This window comes from Desmodus rotundus, chromosome 1 (genome assembly GCF_022682495.2).
Source record: "Desmodus rotundus isolate HL8 chromosome 1, HLdesRot8A.1, whole genome shotgun sequence".
NCBI lineage: Eukaryota > Metazoa > Chordata > Mammalia > Chiroptera > Phyllostomidae > Desmodus > Desmodus rotundus.
In genome coordinates, this window is record NC_071387.1 from 6215560 (window position 1) to 6230466 (window position 14907).

A 14907-nucleotide genomic window follows, 5' to 3' on the forward strand; every position below is an offset into this window, starting at 1 on the left:
CTCCGCACCACCGGCGGTCTCCCTCCACTCCCATGAACTTGCAGTAGTGCTCACCACGCCGGCGCAAAATGTCTGTTCTAATGTTTAGCTTTGTGTTTCATATTTTGCCAAAATGTGATATTAAAGCCAGTATCATATTTTATCGCTTTACTTTTAAAGTGTTTAGAATGCATATTTTTTTAAATTGACGAAACAAGACATTTCAAAAACCAAAAAGTTATAAACCCATTAGACAACACTAATTCACAAAAAATGGGAACTTATACAAACATCAATTTCAAATGTTCATTCTACTCTAAATTAGAATAAAAATAATTCTTCAAAAATAAGCAACCGAAATAGCTCATGTAGTGAAAAACAGTTACCCATGAAACACGGAAAGTGGAATATTATTTGCTCTTTTGTCTTACAGAGCAGACTTACAAACAGAGAGTATCGTGAGTGAGTAACGGAAACATTTCTGGGCAGATTTTTCCAGCGGCTAAAACACTCCGTCTGGCTCTGTGACATCAGCTGGGGACACAGCCAGGGGATAATTAGAAGTTAAATCAAAAAATTTTCCACTGATCTCTTCATCTTGAAACCTCTCTCGTTCTTCCTAAGTGTGAGGTGTTTGGGGTCAGGTTTGGCCCCTTGGTGGAGAGTGCCAGCTTCTGAGAGCAGCTGGAGTTAGTGTTTCAGTGAAGCGTTTCTCTTCATCTGGTTCAGAAGGTCTTCCAGCAGAGCTGACATTCTTTCAACAGAAGGGTGGCCCTGGTGGGTCGCTGTGTTCTCTTTCCTTCGTGGGCATAAGGAGGCATACGTGGCTGGGCAGTATAGCGGTTGAGAGGAGAGGCCTGCCCAGGTCCACTTCCCAAGCTCCGTTCTTACCTGCTGTGTGATCAGGGGCAAATGACTCCACCTCTCTGTGCCTCGTTTCCCCATCTGTAAGAGACAATAACGATGGTACCTCTCAGGGTCATTGTGAGGATTAAACGGACCAACAGGTAAAGTGTTCAGAACACGTAGTAAGTTCAGGCACGTAGTAAGCACTACGCGAGTATTAGATGTGATTATTACCTGTTGTTGTTCTGGAAGCATTCTAAATACGTACGCCATTTAACAGTGTAATGCCGTCGGCATCTCTCAAGACAAAAATGATCTCAACCTCACATTCTTATAAAATAGCAAAATAATGGTAGTATATCGACAAAAATATGAGCATTTTAGTACCTTAAAATAATAAGGCCAACAGGAATACTGCAGCCCGGGGAGGGGTGGCTGCCTTGATCCTGCTGCACAGGGACAGAGAAAAGGCACAGGCTACTCTCTGGGTCACACCGACACGTGCAGGCCTGGTACACAGCAGGCGCTCAATAGAAATAACAAAACTTGAGCGGCCCTTGGATAAAGTTCAGGCTTATCACAGTTTTTTCTTTTTGCCTCTGCATTTGCTGAGACAAATCTCCTTCGTTCATTCATTCAGCAAATATTTTCTGAGCACCTCCCTAGAGCCAGGCACGGTGCTCCCTGGAAGGCAGGGGTGGGCACACCAGGCGGGGAGAGTGGAGTGAAAGCTCAGGACAGGGGTCCTCGCTGTGGACCTGGGAGGCCGAGCCTATGTTAGTCTGACTAACGTGTGTGTGTGTGTGTGTGTGTGTGTGTCTTTCCCCGCCCCCTCCCCCCAGGATAATCCAGAGCTGAGGCTGACTGTCAACATGTCCAAGCAAAATGGCATCCAGCCCCGAGAGATGCTGCTAGTCCTGGGTGTAAACCAGAGTGTCTTCCTGCGGCTGCAGGCCCCTGGAATCCCGCTCCGCCTGGCCTTCGTGAGTGTGTTCCCTCGAACCCTGGGCTGAGGCACTGGCCATGTGAGGGCCCTGCCTGCTGAATCCTGCGGGGCCCTGACAGAGAAAACCCAAAAGGCAGCAGGGTCTGGGATAAAGAGTTCAAACCCAGAGACGGGATTCAGGTGGCAAGCCTGGCCAAGTCCATCCTCTTGCATAGCCTCAGTTTCCCCTCCTATCCGGTGGGAGAATTGGACTCAGTGAAATCCCATAAAATAATCTCGTCACTGTCTTCGAAAAAGTCACAAGACATGTGTTCGAACATGTTTAAGCATGGAGAAGACGGGTCAGGAGGAAACCTGACGATGCTTTAACAGTAGTTAAGGCTGGGAAGGGGGTGAGGAAAGACATTTATTTTGTTCTTTGCACTTTGTTGATTTCACAAGACTTGCTCTAGTTAACATGGCCTGTGTTAGAGAAAAAAGTATTATTATTATTTTTGAAAGACTTTACTTATTTATTTTTAGAGAGAGGGGAAGAGAGGGAGAGAAACATCAGTGTGTGGTTGCCTCTTGTAGGTCCCCTACTGAGGACTTGGCCTACAACCCAGGCATGTGCCCTGACTGGGAATCGAACCAGTGACCCTTTGGTTTGCAGGTGGGCACTCAATCCACTGAACCACACCAGCCAGGGCGAGAAAAAAAAAATTTTTTTTTAAATCAACTTTTAGTCCTGACTGGCGTGGATCAGTTGGCTGCAAAGGTGAAAGGTCACCAGTTTGATTCCAGGAAAGGGCACGTGCCTGGGTTATGGGCTGGCCCCCTGTTGGGGACCTGTGAGAGGCAACCGATCGAGGTTTCTCTCTCTCATCCTTGTTTCTCTCCCTCTCTCCCTTCCTTACCCTCTCTCTAAAAGTAAATAAATAAAATCTTTTTCAGAAACTCAAGTTTTAAAGCAGAGATTCACAGCGAGGAGGCTCAGGGCTGCCTCTTCCACATGGGAGGTCATAGGAGGTGACCCCCAGATGGGAGCTGCTGTTGCTTATGGCCAGAGAAAGCAGGGTGGGGTTGGGGGGACCAATGACAGCAAAGATAACAAGGGGGAGAGAGACACAGAAAGCAAGATGGAAATGGAAAAAGGAAGGTCAGTGTGGGAGGGACAGACTCTCAGAGGCCAGAGACAGAGTTGGGGGAGAGGAGCTGGAGCCCCAAGGACAGGACTAGATCCAGGCTTCCTGGGAGGCAGCCTAGAGACAGAGAGAAGTTGAGGGTGAGTTGGGGACAAAGAATCCAGACTGGCAGCAGGGACACCACAGAGACAGACAGAGATGGCCAGCAGGAAAGCCCCTGGAGTGGAGGGTGGGAATGCCAGAAGCCAGTCAGGAGCGTGGAGCTGGATGGATCCCATCTGCTTCCCTCTGCTCCCAATGGGGGAAATCGAGGCTCCTTAAAGGGCCAGGCCTGGCCATGGCTCCTCTTCCTTCTTTCCCATCTGCAGCTCTCTGGAGGCAACCCAGGCAAGGGATCTGAGCCCAGCGGGAGCCTTAAGCTTCCCAAGGGACACAAAACATGCCCTCTAGCAGAAAGGCCGAAGCAGCCAAAGGCTATGGCTTTGGAAACACCTTCTTCTCCAGCCTTCCTCCTGGGGCAAAGAGTACGGGGTGGGAAGGGGGACAGCAGCGGGGGCACATTGGAGCCTCTCTCAGCCTGGGCCTGCAGCTTCCTGGATGCCTATAGGGACCACAGCCTGGCGGGGGGCTTGAGCCTCTGGGCCAGACCCAGTGCCAGGCAAATGGCAAACACCTTGCCTTTTCATCCCTGTTACATCCCCATTTTGCAGACCGTGGCTCTGAGGGCCAGAGCTGGGGAAGTTCCTCCTACCCTCTCCAGCTCTAAACCACGGCCCCAGCCCCTCTGTCACGGCTGGCTTCCTCACCCAGGGGCACCTCACTTTGCCCCCTTGTTAAAGTCCTGCTCCATTCAAGGTGGACCATTCTGTGGTGCCTTGACTACTTCCACTGTCAGGGAATCCCCCTGCGTGTCTAGCCTGAGACCCTTAGGCTGCTTCAGCACCATGTCCCTGGCTTTGGAGATGGAATGCAAAGGAACTCTGAGTCCAAGTCTCCAACAGTGTCCTTGGACTCCTTTGGCTTCAACAGAGCACCTCCAGCAGGAAGCCTTCCATGTTTCCTTCGCCCCAGCCCATGAGGGTCTCTCCTGAGGCCTGGGCAGTGGGGGCAGTCAGGTGTGGAGCCACCTGAATTCCCATCCCTGTCCATCCAGAGGATCTGTCCTGCTTGCTCCTTTGTTTCTTACGAAAGAATATCTTCTGTTTTCTGTTGTTTCAAATGATCTTTCATTCATTCATTCATTCATTCATTCATCCGTTTCTTCTTTCCTCCCTTCCTCTCTTCCCATGTGCCAGGCATTAGGGTGAAGCTGACAAGTTAGGGTCCTGAGCGCTGGCCCTAGGACGTGGTGCAAAGTCAGACAAACACTCCCCAGTGCCTACTATGTGTTGAGCACCATGTGGGGTTGGGCAAAGCAAACAGTTGTCCCTCATCCATCCTTAGAGTGCGGGTGAAACAGACAGTAGCCACCTGATGTCGTAAGTGTGAGTGAAATGAGTGTGACTAGGGAGGGGTGGGGCGGTGATTTTGGACAGGTAGATGAACAGGGATGTGTATCCATCTAGCCCCCCAGGTGTCAAAGAGAGATGGGGCAGATCTGGCTCTTGGGGTCCCTAGTTAGGGGGCTCTGGGCTGACTTCAGATCTACCAGTCGCAGCATTCCCAGCCCTGGCTTCCTCTGCGAAGCCAACCAGCTGCCTCTCCACATTGTCTCCTGACCTGCTGCATGGGGCGGGGAACTCGGGACCAGAAACAACACCCTGAGTCTCTGTTGTCTCCCCAGGACCCCAAGTACGTCTTCCCAGAGCCCCTAGGAGTCAACAACATACATCTGTCAAACGTCACCACCAAGAGCCAGTTCCTCAACTGGGCAGTTACAAGAGGTGCCATCGCCTCTGTGGCCGAGCTGAATGACCCCCAAAACATCTTCCTCCATCTGGACCAAGGTCAGCTTCCCCAGCAGCTCCTCCGGGCTCAGGACCTGACTTCCTCTGGCCCATTCCTCAGATGTGAACACTAAGCCTCCTGGGGACGCGATTTGCCCCAGACCCCTTAGGGCAGGTTAATACTTTATTGGGACAGTAATTCCTGCTTCATCAAATATTACTTTGAACCACGTGAGATTGCTACTTGTCAGTTTTTTGACCCAGAAAAACAGCACATTCATATTATTTGTTGTGCACCTACTATGTGCCAAGCCCTGTGCTAGGCATTTGAGGACTCTGCGGGGACAGACCCGATCCCTGCCCTTCTGGAGCTGACACCGTGGTGGGGAGATGACAATAAGCATGTACGCAGATAAATTACATAATCTCCAGGCACAGTAAAGTCGTGAGGAAGATGCAAGGGGGGCACTGCTGATGGCCGCAGGGCTTCATCCCTAGCAGGTGCCGCGGTCACACTCTACCTGAGCCCTGTGTTGACAGATGAGGGAACAGAGGCTGGGGGACTTGCATGAGTCACTTGGCAGTAAGTGGTGGAGAGGAGATTTGAACCAAGGTCCTCTCATGCCCCCCACTTCTTGGCTGCTCCATGCTGCCTGCCCCACCTGTAGAGTGGGTAAGGGTGGGCCTCTGTGTGAGGTGCCAGACTTCTGGGGGAGGGGACTGAGGTGTGCTTATCTCCGCAGCCCCGAGGTCACCACCCCCCTGCAGTTCGGAACTCCACAAGGATATGGGTGACACGCTTGAATGGCAGCCACACACTGGGCCCTTGGTCCAGGGCTGCCGCTTGGAAGGTGTGGCCGGCCACAAAGAGGCACACATCCTGCGAGTCCTGCCCGGCCCCGAAGCCAGGTAAGGGTACCCCCTCTGCTCCCAAACCTCGCCCCGGAGGCATCCTTACGCCCCGGACGGGTCCAAGCCTCAGCCCCGCCCCTGACCAGGTAGGAGTGTAGTAGTTCTTATCAATCTCTGCACCTCGCCCCTGAGCCCAAGCCCCACCCATTTCCACATCCACACCTCACATCCACATCACACCAGGTAGTAGCGCAGCCACTGCTATTACCTGGCGCGATGGTGCAGCCTCAGGTCTCCTACCGCCCTGGCCAGTAGCCATTGGGCACTGCCCAACCTTGCCTTCCCACCAGCAGGTGCTGACCCCGGGTCTGTTTCTCTGCAGGTCCCGGACAGTGAATGTGAAGGTGGAGCTGAGCTGCACTTCGGGGAACCCCGAAGCCGTGCTCATCCTGCAGGGTCCACCCTATTTGTCCTGGTTCATCGACACCAACCACACCATGCAGATCTTGGTGAGTTTTGCTCTGTGACCCAGGTAGCCCCCGCGCAGGCCACCCAAAGCTCGTGAGAGAACCCAGATGCCCTGCACCAGCACCCCTGAGCTTTTACACGTAATGATGACACTGTGGCCCCACCCTTTCCCTCTGTTCACCACCTATTCTTCCTTCAGACTGGCACCTAGCTGCCACCTCCTCCAAGAAGCTTTCCATCCTCCCTTAGAGAGGCCCTTAACCAAGTCCACAGGGTCAGGGAAAGTTTCCAGAGAAGTGAACCCCACGCTGAAGTGAAGGACAAACAGGAGCCAGCAGAGAGGGGAGGTGTCCCAGGCAGAAGTAACAGCAAGAGCAAGGGGGAGAGCAGCCCTGAGGGCTGCGGCGTCCCGTCCAGGCTGTGCGCCCCCTGACTGCGGCTCCCGGCTCTGCCTTTCTCCCTGTCGGTAGACCACTGGTAAATACTCCTTCAAGATCTTCCCAGAGGAAAACAAGAGTGACGTCGATCTGCCCGACACCCGTGAGGGCCTGCTGAGGGAGGCCCGGAGGCTCAACGCCAGTGTGGTGGCATCCTTTGCGGAGCTCCCTCTGGCGTCCGCCATCTCCCTGCGGGCTGGCCGCTGTGGTGAGCACCCGGCCCCCTTCCCCGGCCCTCCTACCTCCCTTTGTCCTTTCTGCGGGTCAGTTGCTGCAGTGTGCCAACACCGCTGCACAACTGTGTGAGTCTGGCAGGTGGTACCTACCCGTGGGAGCCCCGTTTCCCTCCTCCGCAGCAGGGGGGCATGGGCAGTAGCTAGCTGTAGACACGCTCGGTGCCTCGCACACCACGAGCCCACAGCGACTGTGCAGCTGGCTCACTGCTGCTACCCCACAGGCAGTGGGCTGCCAACCTCACCCACACCTGCCAGGACCACCCCTCCCAGGGAGAGCTGCAATCAGAACCTGCTCATGACCCTGTTGCAGCCCAAGTGCGCCGATGGTACCATGACCCTGGAACTCAAGAAAAATCACATCTTGGTAAGGGACACCCTACCCCTCTGGCCTGGCTGGCATGGGCAGCTCCACTAGCCTGAGAATCTTCCTCCACTAGCCTGAATCTTCCTCCACTAGCCTGAGAATCTTGGGCTCCTGACCCTGGCGGGGGAACAAATCACATCCCTCTGCAAGCTTTGGTTTTCCCACCTGTAAAATGGAGTTGAAATGGGTACCCACCTTGCGGGGAGAGTGAAATAAGGTCTGGCGCACTGGGCCAGGTGTGGTGCTCAGTAGGTGCTCAGTAGCTGTGAGGTAGTTGTCATCATCCATCCCAAGTACAGGTGAGGCTGGGTGTTCACTTAGTGTACCTACCCAATATTTCTGCCTCATTGAAGAACAAAGGTATTTATTATCAGAATAAATAGGCTTTTCTTTGTTGATGTGGAAACATTAGAAAAGAAGCGAATCTCAATCTCTCCACCCAAAGAGAGTGGCTACCAGCATTTTGGTTTGTTTCTTTCTAGAATGTTTTCTCTGTGTCGGTCTTTTGTTTGTTTAAAAGTATATTTTACTGATGATGCTATTACAGTTGTCCCATTTTTTTCTCCCCTTTATTCCCCTCTGTCCTGCACCCCTCCCCCCTGTGTAAGTCTTATGTGGTGGAATCGAATGCATCTGTCTGTCTCCAGCTCTATCCACTTAATGTATTTTTAGAACTTTGACCTAGATACTTAGTATCACGTTGAATGAGCGCATGTTATTCCCTCATATCGACAGGCCATCATTAACTTCTCCTCCTGTGTTATCCATATCCTTTGTTTCCAATTCAGTGATATTATAAATATGCAAAAAATGTCATCGTGCATGAAACTTTTTAAAATATGGGATCATTTCCTTAGGATAGATTTCCCTACTAGTGAGACTACTGGGTCAAAGTGAGTGAACTTTGTGGAAGTTTTGATACACGCTGACAACCCACTCTCCAAAATATGATTCCAGTCTTTGCTGCGGATTTATGAGAGCACTGTGGCTCTCTCTCTCTTTAGGCTCCTGTTTTTGTTTTAAAACATCTTTTCCCGTGGGTGGGAGGTGGAACGTGGTGTTCTTGTCTTGTTCTAACGTACACTTCTTTGCCTAATGGCGGTGTGGGCGTGGCTCCACGTGACTGATAATAGTCCAAGGCTTTTGATCCCTGTGGCTTGGTATTTTCCTTGATGATTTTTAGAAGCTTTTTACATAAAGAAAGAACATTTTGGCCCTTTGTCCTTCATTCTTTTTTTTTTAAAAGACTTTATTTATTTATTTTTAGGGAGAGTGGAAGGGAGGGAGGGAGAGAAACATCAGTGTGTGGTTGCCTCTCATGCTCCCCCTACTGGGGACCTGGCCCACAACCCAGGCACGTGCCCTGACTGGGAATGGAAGCAGCAACTCTTTGATTCTCAGGCCCCTGCTCAGTCCCCTACTGAGCCACACCAGCCAGGTGTTCTTCATTCTTATCAAAATAATTTCTCCCGGTTTGGTATAGTTCTTGAAATTTTTGCTACAGTGGTTTTAACTTTTTGGATATTTGAAAACTTTGGGCCATTCTAGCTGCCCATCTTCCCCTTTGTGATTGCTTCTGGAATTTCTGAGGCAAGAAATCTTGCTGCTGGAGCCTCGACAAATCCCCCATGTTCTCAGGGTTTTAGAATGACATCGAACTCTGGGGTTAATTAAGTCCACATGGGAGGTTTTGGGGCATGAGATTCAGGGGCCTCTAGGAAGCCCCGTCTGTCATCCCGGCCTACGGCGCCTGGATGGCTACGGCGCCTGGATGGCTACGTCGTCACCCATCCATCTTTGGAACATTACACTGCACTAAACGAACGTGCTGGATCTATACACATGGACACAAAAAGATGCATATGATTTATTGTTCAGGAAAAAACTAAGCTACTGCGTGAAAGACAAGGATGATGCCACTTCTTAAAAATATTTTCAAAATCCACACACGTCCTCTGAGTACACATGTCTGTGTAGAAGAAAACAGAAAGAAGAGTCTCAGCAGATTCAGCCCAGACGCGGGGCATGCAGCCTCTCATCAGTTCATGAAAAGTGGTCAGTGTGCAGAATCTGCATCCCAGGCCCCTGACGCTGAGGCTTCACCCAGTCTGGAGCCATTTTTATTTGGTGGGCTTATGACTCTTAAGGTGGCCCTGGGCAGCTGGGGGCAGCATTCTGGAGGAGTAGTTGTGAGCTAGCTGAACCCACGCGGGACCTCCAATAGCCCACTCGTCTCTGGGACTGAGATTCTTTTGATCTTAACAGTGTGACTGAGAAATTCTAAGATTTGATTCTTCTAAGACAGGAGATGGCAAACTAGGGCTCACTGCCTGCTTTTGTAAATAGAGTTTTACTGGCCCTGGCCAGTGTGGCTCAGTGGGTTGGGCATCGTTCCGTAAAGCGAAAGGCCGCTGGTTCAATTCCCAGTCAGGGCATGTGCCTGGGCTGTGGGTTTGGTCCCAGGTCAGGACGCATGCGAGAGGCAACCGATTGATGTTTCTCCCTCACGTGGATGTTTCTCTCCCTCTCTTCCTTCCTCCCTTCCCCTCTCTAAAAATAAATTGAAAGTTTTATTGGCTCATAGCTACACCTATATTTACATATTGTCCATGCTGCTTTAAGGCTATGAAGGTGAAGTTGAGTAATTACAACGGAGACCACATGGTCTGCAAAGCCTCACGCAGCATGTACTATCTGGCCCTTTAAGGGAAGTGAGCTGCCCCCAGGTCCAGGAGTCTAAGCTTCTGAGACGGGATTGTGCTGGTGAGGTCTGCATGCCCCTGGGGCTGTGAGCCATGACTGTGGGAAGAACTCAAATGAACTTTTCAAGTTTAATAGTTCTGCATTTACTTTTAATATATATTAGAAGAAAAACAGTATGTAGTAAACCAAAGTCATGATGTATCACATTTTATTGCTTAAGGCAAGGTTGAGTACAAAAGCGAGTCAAGTTCAGGAAACGTATTAAGTGGTGTAGGTTGACGAAGTCTCACAAAAGTGGACAGGGGAGCAGAGGAATGCCCGTGACCCCGGGGTTACCATCAGTCCTTGGTGCTGGGTGGTGACGGACATGCGCCAGGGAGCCTGGTGCCTCCTGACGGTGCCCCCGCCCCCGGCCTAGGGTTTGAGGTGCAACATCATCAGCCTGACCTTCTGGGACTCCAGCTGCCAGGCTGAAGACACAGGGGACCAGTTTGTCTTACACAGCACCTACTCCAACTGCGGCATGAAAGTGATAGAAAATGTGATCAACAATGAGGTAAGAGCTGGGGCAGGAACGGTCACAGCCTAGTTGCTGACCCTCTCAGGTGCCTGCTTGATCTTCCTGGCTGCAGGGCCTGGGGGAGGGTGGGGAGTGGTGCCCAGGAGGAAGACAAGATCAGGGTGGCCATGGCTGCCCACCCCTGACCCCCGGTCTATAAGAAGGGTGTACTGCGTGGAACACCCTCTGGGGTCAGTTCTGGCTCTCACCAGCTCCTCGGCTCTCTTCCTGCAGGTGATCGTCAACTTCCTGTCAAGCCCATCGCCGAAGCGGGTGAGATGGGTGGGCACTGTGCTGACACATCTGGTCCAGGGCCCCGGGGCCCCTCTTTGGCCTGGGAGGGAGCAGGCCCCCGGAAACCCAGACCCTGGTCCTGACCTGCCACGTGCCTCCAGAGTGGTCCAGCCCCGCCTCTGCACCGTGGGGACAGTGCTGCGGGCATTGTGCTCTCAGCCTCTTGTGTCGGCAGCGTCTAGTACATACTGGTTGTGAGGCCCTGGGCACATCACTGAAGCGCTCTGCGCCCCAAGAGAGCAGTGGCACCAGAAAGGGTCCTCCCAAGGGTACTTATGAGCAGTCCCTGATATGACATAGGGACAGCACTTTACACTGGCCTGCGCAGAGTGAGTTCTTGATAAGTATTAGTTTGAGTTTGTTTTTGTTTTTAAGGTGAGGATGAGGGTCAGGCAACTCCTCTGGACCGTGCCCCCTGCTGCTACCCCACCCCCTCCCCTTCCTGGCCAGACACCTCCCAGGCTGACCAAGTTCCTGTCCCATCCCCCACAGAAAAAAGTGCAGTGCATCAACACAGAAGGCCTCTCCTTGCAGCTGGGCCTCTACCTCACCCCGCAGTTCCTCCAGGCCGTGGACACCATTGAGCTGGGGCAGCAGGGCTTCGTGCAGGTACTGGACTTGACCTCCCAGGACTGCCAGCTCCTGGGATTTCTCAGAACCTTTCCTCCCACCGCTAGTACAGAGAAGATGAGGATTTCACTTCCCAGAGCAAGGAGGGAGCCGGCATGGTGCATGGTAGAAGGGAGAGGTAGAAAAGGCAGAGCTCAGAGACACTGATTTTCGGAATGTCGCCTCCTCCTCCAGGCAAGCCCCTGACTGTCCCGCCATCTGGGCTCAGGGGCAGAAGCTCTAGAATGAATCTAGCTTATTTCATGAGAGCAGGCAGGGTGGAGGGTTAAGAGTAACCGCCCATGCCTCGCCCCCTTGCCTACCCTTGCAGGTGAGCACGTCTCCTTCAATCCCTGAGCTCACCCTCACACTGGACAGCTGCCAGCTGGATTTGGGAACTGGGGCAGACACCCTGGAACTCATCCAGAGCGAGGCAGCCAAAGGCAGCTGTGTGAGCCTGCTGTCTCCAAGCCCTCATGGTGACAAGCGCTTCAGCTTTCTCCTCCGTGGCTACATGGTGCCCACCCCCAAGGCTGGCATCCTCAACTGTTCTGTCTCCCTGTTTCTTAGTTCTTGGAATCAGGTGAGTAGGGCCTGGGCCAGGCCCAATGTCAAGGGTGGCTTTTGGGTCTGGGGGTTTCAGGAAGAGACATGACAGCCCAGGAGGATGTGAGACCAGCTGGCAAAGGGCAGAGTCAGTCAGGTGTATGGCTTCCGGCTCCCAGAGTCCCCTTTCTGCTACCATATAGCCTCTGGTGGCTTTGATGTGTCTTGGACATTGGTAGGATAAGTAGCTGCATGTGTCCATCCATCTGTCCATCCCACCCAGTCTCATTCATCCCCTGTCCTTTCACCATCCCGGTCACCCACCCACTCCCCCTGTGAAGCATGATAACTAGTGCAATCTCCGCAAACAGGAGACCTGAGGGGCCAGGGTTCAGCAGAGGAGGTGGCTTTCTGATTGCCTGCATTTACTAGTCACACGCTTCACCGCCCAGTGGCCCTCCGCTCTCAGGCACTCAGCTCTGGGCACACGGTCATCACCAGGCCCTTGCACACAGAAGGGGCTCTGGTTGTATGAACCTAGAGAAGCCTCTGGGGCCGTTCCTGGGCAGGCCCTCTCCCTCCCACCACAGTGAGCCCGGGCCTCTGGGCCAAGCTGGCTCATCTTCCCAAGTCCTTCACCAGGATAACGGATGCAGTGCGGAGTGTACCCGCAATCCTCATGGGAGTCGGGAGCCTCGCAGGAGCTCACAGGAAAGTTCAGTAGCCAGGGACTGTCCCCCCACACCCTCCACAGCATGGATCTCCCAGGACTGGCTCAAGGGCTCCCAGCTAGAAAGTGGTGGGGTGAGATGCCAAGTCAAGGCCCTAGGGTGGGCAGTGACTGGGTCACAGAGCCAGGAAGTAAACCTGAAAGCTCCCTCTCAAAGGCTGTGCTACGCACCGCTCTCTCTTCCCGCAGAAAACCTACAGGACCGTCACCATGCGCCTGAACGTCGTCAGCCCTGGCATGTCTGGTGAGCTCTCCCCGGGTCTCTCTGGGGTTCCAGTGGCTGACAACAGATGGCCCAGAGGGACTGGGGCCTAGGTTCATAGCAGGGAGGACCCAAGAGAGAGCAGCCCTGGGAGCAGGGCAGGACAAGGGCTTCCCAGTGGCCTGGAGTAGGGTCCACAGCTGCATCTTCTAGAAGGGAGAGCTTTTGCTTATGACCCGCCCCCCCCACCCCCCGCCCCCGTGGGATGGGATTCCAGGCCTTTGGTTCTTCTCGATTCCCGTGGTTGCTGGTCGGCCTCATTAGGGAGATGGGGCCTCCTGCATCAGGTCTGGATGGGATGGAGGACACTTGGGGTGGTGCTGGCCTCACCTTGAGGCCCCCCGGTGTGGAGGATGCCCCTTCAGCCCAGCACTCTGCAGCCTGCTAGTTCCCTCTGGGTCTGGGCCTCCACCAGGCAGAAGAGTCCCTGACACTGGAGGCAGAGGTGGGGGCACTCGCCTCTTTGCCCCTAAACCGTGGACAGGATGGAACCCCCACTTCCAGCTCACACCCAGGAGAGAAGGGCTAATCACCCCATGGCATGAATAGGAACACAGGACCAAGGGGAGGCTGCCTGGCCCACATTCGCATAGGAGTCAGCAGTGTGGAAAGAGGCTTGGGAAAACCCAAGAGCAGAGCTAAAGAGCCCTCAGAGGGGCCCCGCCCATCCCTACCATGGTACAGGGCTCAGACAGAGCAGGCAGTGACCCTGAAGGTCTGGCTTGGCCCTCTCGGCTGATGGTCCCAGCAACCACAGCTTCATGCCAGGCATGGATGTGACGCACCCATTTGCTAGATGACGAGACTGAGGTTCAGGGAACTCAGGGCAGTGGGCGAGCTGGGACTCACACCAAAACCTGTGCTCCTGGCCAGCCCAAGAGTAGGGAGCCAGGGTGGGGGCCAGGGAGGAGGCAGCAGCACTGACTGCAGCTGTCCCTCCCTCGGCTGTCCAGGCAAAACCCTCGTCCTGCCCGCTGTGCTGGGCATCACCTTTGGCGCCTTCCTCATCGGGGCCCTGCTCACCGCCGCACTCTGGTATATCTACACGCACACACGTGAGTATCCCAGGCCCCCGCCATGAGTGCTCAGGACCCCTCTACCACCACCTGGGGGAGCCCAGTGAAGCCTCTGGGGGAGCGGGGAGCCCTGGCTGGGGCCCTGACCTCCGCCCCTGCCCCCAGGAACCCCCAGCAAGCGGGAGCCCGTGGTGGCAGTGGCTGCCCCGGCCTCCTCAGAGAGCAGTAGCACCAACCACAGCATCGGGAGCACCCAGAGCACCCCCTGCTCCACCAGCAGCATGGCGTAGTGCCCAGCCGGGAGCCCTGGGGACGACCCAGTCAGCCCTTGCCCAGCAGGAGAGACTGAGCGGCCACCAGCTGGGAACCACTGGTCATGAACTCACCCTGTGGCCCAAACCCTTCCACTCGACTGAGGACGGACCGTGCCCGCTGCCTCTTTCTCGGAGGCCTGCTGCCAGCGCGGGCACCAGCCTGGAACGCCTTGGGGTCGCCCCATCCCACCCTGCAGAATCTTCAAATTCAGTGGGCCTGGGGTACAGCTGCCCAGGACCCCAGAGTGACAGAACACTGCCCTGTATGTCCACGTTGTTATAGACACACAACTCCCTGTTATTTTAACCTGCATCCAGCCCTTGATGACCTGGGCTGGGCTGGAGGTGAGAACTCAGAAGAGACTGCCCAGCCCACTCGGACCAAAGGCGCCTGCACCATGACCAGCCAAGAACCACCGGGATCTGATCCCAGCAGCACAGCTTTGGACTGGTGCAGCTTTGGGGTGGGGGGAACTGACCCCTAGGGAGGCCCAGCCTGGGAACAGGGGAGCTTAGCTCCTTCCTGCAACTGTCACACGGGGACTCCTTCTCTCCTAGCCCATCAGGAAGGCAGCAGATAGGAGTGGCCAGGCTGCCTGACCTGGGCCCACCCCTATATACTCACCACCAATAAATCAGACCATGAAACCAGTGTCGGGCTGGGAGAAGGGAAGGGACACCTAAAATGAGGGGGAGGGGGTGACAGCTCTGGGTTCAAATGCTGGACCTGCCACTT

General features: G+C 54.1%; 1 protein-coding gene across 1 annotated transcript in view; it reads left to right on the plus strand.

Annotated features, from left to right (window-relative positions):
- ENG (endoglin) overlaps positions 1-14819 on the plus strand; it is a 29694-nt gene extending 14875 nt beyond the window's left edge. The window contains exons 3-15 of the mRNA XM_024562447.4: positions 1668-1808; positions 4679-4841; positions 5525-5690; positions 6016-6142; positions 6572-6746; positions 6996-7138; positions 10260-10397; positions 10635-10673; positions 11187-11303; positions 11635-11886; positions 12769-12823; positions 13795-13896; positions 14023-14819. Coding sequence (XP_024418215.2) covers positions 1668-1808; positions 4679-4841; positions 5525-5690; positions 6016-6142; positions 6572-6746; positions 6996-7138; positions 10260-10397; positions 10635-10673; positions 11187-11303; positions 11635-11886; positions 12769-12823; positions 13795-13896; positions 14023-14147 — 1743 coding nt within the window. The 3' untranslated portion in view covers positions 14148-14819. The remainder of the gene's footprint in view (positions 1-1667; positions 1809-4678; positions 4842-5524; positions 5691-6015; positions 6143-6571; positions 6747-6995; positions 7139-10259; positions 10398-10634; positions 10674-11186; positions 11304-11634; positions 11887-12768; positions 12824-13794; positions 13897-14022) is intronic.
- The last annotated feature ends 88 nt before the right edge of the window (positions 14820-14907 follow it).